Source organism: Sapajus apella, unplaced genomic scaffold (assembly GCF_009761245.1).
Source record: "Sapajus apella isolate SASKATOON/1434 unplaced genomic scaffold, GSC_monkey_1.0 scaffold20, whole genome shotgun sequence".
NCBI lineage: Eukaryota > Metazoa > Chordata > Mammalia > Primates > Cebidae > Sapajus > Sapajus apella.
The window spans coordinates 14,508,773-14,520,804 of NW_022436960.1; the positions used below are offsets into that span (position 1 = coordinate 14,508,773).

At 36.4% G+C, this 12,032-nt stretch overlaps 1 protein-coding gene across 11 annotated transcripts in view; it reads left to right on the top strand.

Annotated features, from left to right (window-relative positions):
* Positions 1–12,032, top strand: part of EML5 (EMAP like 5) — a 185,737-nt gene that overhangs the window by 65,547 nt on the left and 108,158 nt on the right. For all 11 annotated transcript variants that reach the window (XR_004271749.1, XM_032287666.1, XM_032287665.1 and 8 more), the window contains 2 exons: positions 7,267–7,523; positions 9,966–10,178. Coding sequence is in view for 10 of the 11 variants with exons in the window: in XM_032287666.1 (XP_032143557.1) it covers positions 7,267–7,523; positions 9,966–10,178 (470 nt within the window). In the remaining variant the exon portion in view is untranslated. The remainder of the gene's footprint in view (positions 1–7,266; positions 7,524–9,965; positions 10,179–12,032) is intronic.

A 12,032-nucleotide genomic window follows, 5' to 3' on the forward strand; every position in this document is an offset into this window, starting at 1 on the left:
CTCTGTAACTATCATCATATAAATTTAAACATCTGTTCTTTTTCTCATTGGTTGTTTAATTTCTTTGGAGGTTGCTCTTCAGTTTTGCAAGTTATAAATCATAAATAGAAACACCTGGTCATTACTTATGAATAATAATATTCATTATCAGCTTCATTTTTTCTTGTCTGTAAGAACTGAAAGTATTAGAAGTACTGGAATTGGAGTGCTCACTTACAGAGGTTTTACAAGAATTTAAGATGCATGTAAAACATCTAAGAATTCCTATCATATAGCTCATATGCACTCAAAAATAGTGATTTTTTTAGTTATACATTTACTTGCCCTTTCAGTTATTGAATGTAGTAGACTGGATGAAAAAGTTTTTATTCCTAATAAGGCTGTATTTTAGCACCTGAATCCAACATCACTAATAGTACTGAAAGGGTTATTCTGATTATTAACTGCCTTTGTAGGTGAAGCACAAAATTCCAACTCACAAAATGGTATTCTTAATCCATGTAAATTTACCCGGTCACTATTCTTGATTTGCTTTGTATTCTCCATATGGTAAAGCAGGATTCGTTACTAAACATAACATATTAAAGTACCTGCACCGAGATGGGGGGTTATGTTATAGTTTGAAGAAAATAGAATAACTTAGGATCTCACATAATGATTCTTATAATAGTGTATAAGGTGGTGTGTTCGGGTAAAGCCACAATATCTTCTTAAAACATATCTTTTCTTCGTAATAAAAACTGTTAACAATTTTAAAATTATTTTGTAACCAGTCTGCCTTTTTTAAAAGTCTATTTTTGTGCCCCCCCCCGCCCGGTTTCATTAAGGCATAATTGACAAAAACTGTATATATTTACGATGTACAACGTGAGACTTTGGTTATACATATACTTTGTGAAATGATTACATCAAGCTAGTTAACATATCCACCTCACATACTTACCACTTTTGGGGGTGAGAACATTTAGATGTGTCTTAGCAATTTTCAACTATATCATACATTATTAACTCTAATCACCATGCCATATAGTATGTCTTCAGAACTTACTCAGTCATTCTGACTGAAACTTTGTACTGTTTGTCCAACATTTCCCCATTTCCCACCTGCACTCCTAATCCTTGTTAACCACGAATCTACTCTCTGCTACGTTTGACTTTTTTAGATTCCACATGTAAGCGAAATCATGGAGTATCTGTCTTTCTCTGCCTGGTTTATTTCACTTAGCATAATGTACACGAGGATCATCCATGTTGTAGCAAATGAGAGGATTTTTTTCCTTTTTTAACATTTTGGTTGAGACTGGACCTTACTATGTTACCCAGGCTTGTCTCAAACTCCTGGCCTCAAGCAGTCCTTCTGCCTCAGCTTCCCAAAGTGCTGGGATTACAAGCATGAGCCACTGTGCCCAGCTGATTTTCTTCCTTTTTAAGAATGAATGGTATATCTGTTTCTTCAATCATACATTGATGGACTCTTAGGTGACTTGAGGGAAGGGGTGACATGAGTAATGTAAAACAGTCCTTCCCTCCTTCTTCCAATATGTCTTTTCTTATTGCTGTGTTACACACAGATTCTGTCATCTCTCACCTGGTTTTCTTAGCTCTTATGAAGGTATTTTTTTATTTTAATTTTTTTTAAGTTACAAAGTACATATGCAGGATGTGTAGGTTTGTTACATAGGTGAACATGTGCCATGGTGGTTTGCTGCACCTGTAAACCCATCACCTAGTTATTAACCCGATTATGCCGGAGATTGCAAATTTTTTTAATGAAAAATCAGACCTTGGCACTGGCCTTGAGCAGTAGAATATAAATAACTCCCACAAGCTTAGTGTTCTAGTATTGGAACACTAGGCATACATAGGTTGAGCTCAGCATGCATTAGCTGTTTTTCCTAATGATCTCCCTCCCCCTACTCCACCTCCTGAAAGGCCTCAGTGTGTGTTGTTTCCCTCCCTATGCCCATATGTTCTCATTGTTAGCTCCCACTTATAAGTGAGAACATGGGATGTTTGTTTGTTTTCCTGCATTAGTTTGCTGAGGATAATGGCTTCCTGCTCCATCCATGTCCCTGCAAAGGACATGATCTCATTTCTTTTTATGGCTGCATAGTATTCAATGCTGTATATGTACCTCATTTTCTTTATCTAGTCTATCATTGATGGGCATTTGAGTTGATTCCATGTCTTTGTTATTGAGAATAATGCTGCAATGAACATTACACATGTATGTATCTTTGTAATAGAATGATTTATATTTCTTTGTGTATATACCCAGTAATGGGATTGCTAGGACAAATGGTGTTTTTGGTTCTAGATCTTTGAGGAATTGCCACACCATCTTCCACAGTGGTTGAACTAATTCACATTCCCACCAACAGTGTAAAAGTGTTGCTATTTCTCCCCAACCTCACCAGCATCTATTGTTTCCTGGCTTTTTAATAATTGTCATTCTGACTGATGTGAGATGGTATCTCAGTGTGGTTTTGATTTGCATTTCTCTAATGATTAGTGATGTTGAGCTTTTTTTCATGTTTGTTGGCTGCGTAAATGCCGTCTTTTGAGGGTTGTCTGCTTATGTCCTTTGCCCACTTTTTAATTGGGTTGTTTTTTCCTTATAAATTTGTTTAAGTTCCTTGTTGATTCTGGATATTATACCTCTGTCAGAAGGGTAGATTGCAAAGCAAAAATTTTTTTTACCACTCTGTAGGTTGCCTCTTCACCCTCATGATAGTTTCTTTTGTTACACAGAAGCTCTTTAGTTTAATTAGATCCCATTTGTCAATTTTCACTTTTGTTGCTTTTAGTGATTTCTTCATGAAATCTTTGCCCATGCCTATGTCCTGAATGGTGTTGCCTAGATTTTCTTCTAGGGCATTTATAATTTTGGGTGTTAAGTGTTTAATCCATCTTGAGTTAAATTTTGTATAACATGTAAGGAACATGTAAGCCTCTGTATAAGGCTAGTCATTATCCTCTTATCCTAGCTTAAGGGGTTCAGTTTCAGTTTTCTGCATATGGCTAGCCAGTTTTCCCACCACCATTTATTGAATAGGAGATCCTTTCCCCATTGCTTCTTTTTGTCAGGTTTGTTGAAGATCAGGTGGTTGTAGATGTGTGGTCTTATTTCTGAGTTCTCTATTCCGTTCCATTGGTCTGTGTATCTGTTTTGTACGAGTACCATGCTGTTTTGGTTACTGTAGCCTTGTAGTATAGTTTGAGGTCCAATAGCATGATCCCTCTAGCCTTGTTCTTTTTGTTTAGGCTATACGGGCTCTTTTTTTGGTTCTATATGAATTCTTCAGTAGTTTTTTTTTTTTTTTTTCCTAATTCTTTGAAGAATGTCAGTGGTAGTTTAATGGGAATAGTGCTGAATCTATAAATTACTTTGGGCAGCATGGCTATTTTCACAATATTGATTCTTCCTATCCAGGAGCATGGAATATTTTTGTTTCTTTGTGTCCTCTTTTGTTTCCTTGAGCAGTGATTTGTAGTTCTCCTTAAAGAGATCCTTCAGTTCCCTTATTAGCTGTATTCCTAGGTATTTTATTCTCTTTGTAGCAATTGTGAATGGGAGTTCATTCATGATTTGGCTCTCTCCTTGCCTCTTGTTGGTGTATAGGAATGCTTGTGACTTTTACACATTGATTTTGTATCCTGAGATTTTGCTGAAGTTGCTTATCAGCTTAAGAAGCTTTTGGTCTGAGGCAATGGAGTTTCCTAGATGTAGGATCATGTCATCCGCAAACAAAGACAATCTGAATTCCTTTCTGCCTATTTGAATATGCTTTATTTCTTTGTCTTGCCTGATTGTCCTGGCCAGAGCTTCAATACTGTGTTGAATAGGAGTGGTGAGGAGAGGACATCCTTGTCTTGTACCAGTTTTCAAGGGGAATGTTTCCAGCTTTTGCACGTTCAGTATGATATTGGCTGTGGGTTTGTCATAAACAGCTTATTATTTTGAGGTATGTTTCTTCAATACCTAGCTTACTGAGAGTTTTTAACATGAAGGGATGCTGAATTTTATCAAAAGCCTTTTCTGCACCTATTGAGATGATCATGTGGTCTTTGTCTTTAGATTTGTTTATGTAATGAATTAACGTTTACTAATTTGCATTTGTTGATCCAGCCTTGCATCTCTGGAATGAAGCCCACTTGATCATGGTGGATAAGCTTTTTGATGTGCTGCCGGATTCAGTTTGCCAATATTTTATTGAGGATTTTTGTATTGCTATTCATCAGGGATACTTGTCCGAATTTTTTGTTGCCTCTCTGCCAGGTTTTGGTATCAAGATGATGTTGGCCTCATAAAATGAGTTAGGGAGGAGTCCCTTCTTTCAATTGTTAGAATACTTTCAGAAGAAAGGGTATATGCTCCCCTTTGTATTTCTAGTAGAATTCAGCTGTAAATTCATCTGGTCCTGAGCTTTCTTTTGTTGGTAGGCTATTTATTACTGTCTCAATTTTAGAACTTGTTATTGGTCTATTCGGGGATTCATCTTCTTCTGGTTCAGTCTTCGGAGGGTGTGTGTGTCCAGGAATTTATCCACTTCTTTTAGATTTTCTAGTTTATATGCATAGAGGGCCTAATGAATGGCGCCATTGTCCATATTCCTGGGCAAGCCAAAAACCTAGGCATTATCCTTGATACCTCTTTCTCCTGAACCAACTGTCTGTAATCCTTCACCACCACATCCTGTTGATTTTACTTTCCTAATGAATTTTTTAGGAAGATGTTAATTGAGGTTTGTGAATAAGATTAGAATTATATTTTTAACCTGTAGTATATATTACATCCTATCATAGTATGGAATATAACATTGTATTTTAAAGAAGCTCACTTTTTTCTGAAGTCTGAGAAACCATAATCTGCAGTAACCTTGTAATTGGTCTTGATCCTATTACTATGCTCGTTTAATTTGTTTTTTACCTTGGAACCAAATCAATGATGTGACTGGTAAGTCTTATCCTAGCTTAACCTCACAAATTAAAGCCGACAATCTTAACAAGACATGTGAGGCACCCCCTTCATGATTTTCCCCCAGCCTCTCTCAACAGACTGAGTTCATACCAAAGTCCCCTTGCTTATGTCCATTTAACTACAGTGTCCATCACAAGTTGAACTTGAATACTTTCTCTTGGCATCAGCTCTTTCACATACTGTTGTCTCTGCTGAAATATGGGTCCTTTACCTCCAGTTCCTGTCTTCTGCTGATCTAAATCTCGTTCCTTCCTCAGAATAAAATGTAGACATCATAGCTATCTACTCCACTTCCTTTGATATGTCTCTCCAGAATCCCTCAGCTAGAAATTCTTCTTCTGTTGGATGCTATTATCAGCTCTCTACCTTTACTTTGTGATATGTTATGAACTGTTCATTTATGAGTATTCCCAGGCTTTTGCCTCCCTCTGCTTCTTAAAAGAAACCATAGTGATCATATATTAGTCTCCTAGAAGACTTAATTCAGAATGTTTTAAATAAATTAACAAATTTTCGTCTAATAGTTGTCATCTTTCTTTTAAATTTGTCAGAGAAACTCTTCATGTGAGAGTAGTCATATAATGCATAATATTGACGTAGCAATATTATTCATATTATAAAAACAGTCAACTAGAATCTCTGTTCTCTCTCTCTCTCTCTCTCTCTCTCTCTCTCTCTCTCTCTCTCTCTGTGTGTGTGTGTGTGTGTGTGTGTGTGTGGGTTGATGGGCAGAGGGCATGTTAACAGAAAATGCTCCCAATTAGAGAAGAATGGCTTATGTCCATGTTATCTTGGACATAAGCCATTCTTCTCTTATTAATTGAGAGCAATTACGTCTCTAGAACAAAAATGCTGTAAAAAATACTAGAGTACTTCAGAATAATTTTCCAGAAGCATTTTAATAAAGGTCATGAAGAAGATTATAAAATTTTAAATAAAGGAGGCATAAAAGTAAAAGCTGCCAAATAGTACCTTAGACTTTTCATAAAAATCTTGTTCCATCTAGGGAAGAGGGATGGATGGATGGATATGGAGCAAAGGGCAATAAGGTATGTGGATTTAACGTTAACTTGAAGGAGTCACTGGAAAATGCAGAGGCAGAGGCAAAAGTGATGTTGACTAGGGAAACTTAAAAGTATAGAAGCTTCAAATAATACAGTCATTGATTTATCTTAGGGCTCCTTTTTCTATTTTAATTTCTAACACTACGTTGGTTAGGCTAAATCACTAAGTACTATAACAGGCCCACAGCTGCACAGTGACTCAAATACAACTGAAGATTAATTCTCTCACATGTAACAGAAGTCAATGAAGGCAAAATTTATGTGAAGAAAAGTCTCTGACGCTGACTAGAAATAAGAATTTTAACTTCTTCCGACTTTCTCTCCTTCCCTCTGCTTCTCTTCCTACCGCCCACAAATCTCACAACTTCGGAAACTCAGCAGTGTTTTACTACGTATTTATCCATTTTTTGGCTGCTACTAATATCTGTATTTTTTTGGATACTCAAGAAGTCATTGAAAAAAAGTTGCACTTCACTGGTCAACATGGTCCCTAAGGGAGGAATGTGTGTTCTGTTTTAAAAGGTCAAAAAAATTAGCCAGGCATGGTGGCACGTACCTGTAATCCCAGCTACTCAGGAGGCTGAGGCATGAAGTGAGAATCTCTTGAACCTGGGAGGCTGAGATTGCACTGAGCCAAGACTGTGCCACTGCACTCCAGCCTGGGCAACACAACAAGATTCTGCCTCAAAAAAAAAAAAAAAAAAAAAAAAGGTCAAAGAGGTTGAAATAAAAATAACTAGTGGTAGCTATATAAAGACATATATTTAAATGTATTACTGAAGTAGTAGAGATGAATTAATTCTTTCTTATTTTCTGAATGTAATTTTGCACATTTAGCTCCTTACAAAAAATTATTTGAAAAATATAGTGTTTAAATTAAACATTTTTCATAAACTCCATATTTATAAAGAACTTCTCTTAGCATAAAAATCTGTTGCTTTCTTTATTCTTTATTCCAGAAATTTAGTATGGATCTCTAAAGTACTTAAAGTAATTTAGAAGCTGAAATTCAGCATTTTCATGTACTTCTGGCATATATTGTTTCCATGTATTCTGTTCAGCAATGTATTGTTCCTGAACTAATACTACTTGTGTTATTTATGTTTATTTTATAGTTTATAAGCATTTGATACAGCTTCACAGTCATTTTAGACATGTTTGAAACTGAATTAATTCTGTTGTGACTTCTGTTCATATAGTCTCATTTTTTCTTTTTAACAGAGATATGACGGAAGTTGTACATATCAAAGATAGGAAGGAGGCAATTCATGAGTTAAAATATTCACCAGATGGAACTTACCTTGCTGTTGGATGCAATGACAGCTCAGTTGATATTTATGGAGTTGCTCAGCGTTATAAAAAAGTTGGCGAGTGTTTGGGATCCTTTAGTTTCATCACTCATCTGGACTGGTCCTCAGACAGTAGATATTTACAGACAAATGATGGAAATGGGAAAAGACTTTTTTATAGAATGCCAGGTAACAATTTCTAGCAAATTATAGATTTGTAGTGCCTATACAATATTTTAGAGTTTTACTAGAAGCAGAGTGTAAATTACATTTGATCATAGGAAATCAAAGAAGATCTGAGCTAATATTTGAAGCATTGTAGACTTTTCTGTAAGCCTGCTTTATTTTATTGAAATTCTTTTGTTTTTTTTCCCCTCAACTTTATTGAGATATAATTGACATTAAAAATTGTATATACGGAAAATACACAATGTAATGTTTTGATATATACACTGTGAAATGATTTCCACAATCAAGCTAAATGATGTTTCTGTCACTTTACATAGTTACCATTTCGTGTGTGTGTGCGCGCGCGCGCTCGTGTGCTGAGAACATTTAAGTTCCACTCTCTTAGCAAATTTCAGGTGTACCATACAGTAACAGTATTATTAACTATAGTCAACATGCTGTACATTCGATCTTCTGAATTTATTCATCCTATATAACTGAACCTTACATCTCTTTATATCCACCCCCGCCCAGCCCTCACTGTCCTCTGCCTCTCCCAGTGCCTGGCAACTACTACTCTAAATCCTTTGGTTCTGAATTAAAACTCTTTTGCCTGGAGGACCTAAAACAGATTCACTTTTTATTGAATTCCATACCATGAGCATAGTATATGGTAAAGTACCACTGTATCTTAGAGAGTCAAAATGCCACTTTTGTGGATAGAACTAATTAAGTGACTATAATTACTGGAAATGTGTGACCAATAAATTATTTGTTTTTCGTGATTATCTCAAACTTTGCAGGCTGGGCATGGTGGCTCACGCCTATAATCCCAACACTTTGGGAAGCCACAGTGGACTGACAGCTTGAGCCTAGGAGTTTGAGACCAGCCTGGGCAACATGAAAAAAAAAAAAAACCATCTTTGCCAAAAAATACAAAAACTAGCTGGGTGTAGTGGTATGCACCTGTAGTCCCAGTTATTCAAGAGGTCGGGATAGGAGGGTCACTTGAGCCTGGGAGAATGAGGCTGCGGTGAGCCATTATGTTGCCTCATGCATTCCAGCCTATGCAATAGAGCAAGAGCCTGTCTCAAAAAAAAAAATAAACTTTGCAAATATTAATAATATAACTAACAAACTCACTTTGAAAAACAGAGTTTCAAAGATTTTAAAAGAGGAATAGGCTGTGTTCAGTGGCTCATGCCCATAATCCCAACACTTTGGGAAGTTAAAGTGGGAGGATCTTGTGAGCCCAGGAGTTTGAGAACAGCCAGGGCAGCATGGTGAGACCACATGTCTACCAAAAAGAAAAAAAAAAAAGAGCAGAATGTCGTGGCATGTGCCTACAGTGGGAGGATCATTGGAACTGGGAGTTCAAGGCTGCAGGGAGCCAAGATCGTGCCAGTGTACTCCAGCCTTGGTGAAAGAGGAAGACTATGGTTCTAACTAAATAAATAAGTAAATAAATTAGCAAGTGAGTGAATGAATGGATGGAATAAAAGCCGAATCATCAAAATATTACCTCTTAGTTATTTTATTTATTTATTTATTTATTTGAGATGGAGTTTTGCTCTGTTGCCCAGGCTGGAGTGTAGTGGTACGGCTAGGCTCATGCAGCCTCTGCCTCTGAGGTTCAAGTGATTTAACTGCCTCAGCGTCCTAAGTAGCTGAGATTACAGGGGCCCAACACCATGCCCAGCTAATTTTTATATTTTTAGTAGAGACAGCGTTTCACCATGTTGGCCAGGCTGGTCTCTAACTGCTGACCTTCAGTGATCTGCCTGTCTCAGCCTCCCAAAGTGCTGGGACTACAGGTGGGAGCCACTGCACCTGGCCACTGCATAATACTTTATTTATTGTGGTGCTTAGTGAATTTGTCACTATCTTCCAAGAACTTATTATATAAAATGAGCTGCATAATTCAGTTAATGCGTCTCCCCCAAAGTTTTTCATTAACGGTCTATATGTAATGAAGATTGACTGGGTCCTAAAGTCTTCTTACCTAATGTAAATGTATTGCCCCACCCTCATCCTTTCTTCTTGGTGTTTTCCAGTTCTCTCTTTTTTCTCAACTATGTGTCTTAGGCTTCTTTTTTAATACCTGATTTGCCACTTTCTCATAGCTTTTACCTTTTTAAAATAACTTATCTGTTATCACTAATCTGTATCATTTCTTAAATAGGATTCAGTTTTTTTTCTCCATATAAGTGAACCTGCTAAGCTAATCATTCAAGGCAATGTGTGTCTCTGAATCGGTGTAATTTTGGTAGTAGCTTTTTAAAAAAATCCTTGCATTTCGTTATCTTTTCTCTTAACTCAAACTTACCTACCTATATGTATTTTCCTCTAAGTGGGGTGGGAAGATACTTTAAATTTTAGAATTTACTATGCTATCAGTACAGTTTAGGCTTGAGAAAATCAAATGAAATAACTTCTTAAATAAAGACTCTGATTCATTTTTAGGAGGAAAAGAGGTGACAAGTACAGAAGAAATAAAAGGTGTTCATTGGGCTTCATGGACATGTGTTTCAGGCCTTGAAGTAAATGGAATTTGGCCCAAGTATTCAGATATCAACGATGTAAATTCAGTAGATGGAAATTATATTGGCCAAGTTTTAGTTACAGCTGATGACTATGGAATTATAAAATTATTCCGATATCCATGTTTAAGAAAAGGTACTTTTTCTTTCAAAATATTATTAAGTAACCTTTCTCTCACAAAAGACTTTTATATTCTTGCAGAAAATTAGTTGAGATAAATGAAAGGATTTTGCATTTTTAAATGTACACTGATTGATGAAGGGTTTTATTTTGCTAATTCGAAAATTAATGTCATATGTTGCATTTATTTTCATCATGAAGTTTTATTAGAAAATTCTTTTTGAATTCATATGTTGTTATGAATGCACTATATCTCTTTTAAAAAAAAAAGTTTTTCATCTCATTTCCTGAATTCCTTCATATAGTCAGACTATATACTATGATGGTTGTTTTTGTTTTTGTTTTTGTTTTTGTTTTTGAGATAAAGTCTTGCTCTGTTGCCCAGGCTGGAGTGTGCTGCAGCCTCCGCCTTCTGGGATCCAGCGATTCTCCTGCCTCAGCCTCCTGGGTAGCTGGGATTACAGGCATGCGCCACCACACCCAGCTAATTTTTGTATTTTTAGTAGAGACAGGGTTTCACCATGTTGGTCAGATTGTGTCTTAAACTCCTGACCTCAGGTGATCTGCCTGCCTTGGCCTTCCAAAGTACTAGGATTACAGGTATGAGCTGGAGTCTGATATGGTTTAGCTTTGTGTCCCCAGCCAAATCTCATTTTGATTTGTAATCCTTAGGTTTTAAGGGAGAAACCTGGTGGGAAGTGATTGGATTATGGGCAGTTTCCCCCATGCTGCTGTTGTGATAGTGAATGAATTCTCACAAAATCCAATGGTTTTATAAATGGTAGTTTTTCCTGTGATCTCACATATTTCTTCCTGCCCTCCTGTGAAGAAGGTGCCTTGCTTCCCTTTCCCCTTCTGCCATGATTATAAGTTTCCTGAGGCCTCCCCAGCCATGCTGAACTGTGAGTCAATTAAACCTCTTTCCTTTATAAATTACTCAGTCTTGGGCAGTTCTTTAAAGTAGCATGAAAACGGACTAATACAGGGTCTTATCATTTGGTTATTTTCTACATGTTTTTTATATCACCTCTTTTTCTTGGATCTCTTCTAAAATGATAGGAATCATTCTGTTCATAGACCTGGGATAATTAAATAAAATGCTTTATTAGGCATCATTTATTTATTCCATGCCTATTTCATAAAGTATTTCAGTCAGCTTATAACAAGTCCATATGTACTAAAGTAATTATACAAATAGAGAATCAGTATTGGGGAAACATAAATAGAAGTACCATATTCAAACTAGATAAAATGACAGCAGTCAAACATCAAATTTGATTCTGAGCTTCCTGGAAACCAAAAATAAAGTGGGGCATAAAATAATTTCATTATATATTTTAAAAAAATAAAAGCATACTTACTCTAGCAAATCAAAGTTTCTTTGAAAATTTTCAGAGAACTTTCCTGTGGTATGGGACTTTACACTAGGTACAGTGAATGTGCATTTTTAGAGCATCAACACCTACAGCAGATGCGGTAGTGATTTTTACCTGGCTTATTGATACAAGCCATTGGGCAAACATTAAAAGTACAGCTTAGTAAAGGTGATTTTGGGGAATAGCTAAAGTAGTTTGATTCAAATATATAATCTACTGATGTCAAACTTAAGGGATCAATTTTTCCAGAAGCCCAGGCTGGTATTTCTGTTGTGCTCCTAAGGTACAGTGATGAGGTTAAGGTCTTGCCAGCTTGTCTTGTTGTTGATTCCTGCCTGTGAGATGTCAGCTTCCTAGGTGCATGTGAAAATATTTTACTAAGTATGTTAATAAAGGTGTGTTAGTCCATTTTCACACTGCTACAAAGAACTTCCCGGACTGGTTAATTTATTTTTTTTTAATGAGGTTTAATTGACTCACGGTTCCTCATGGC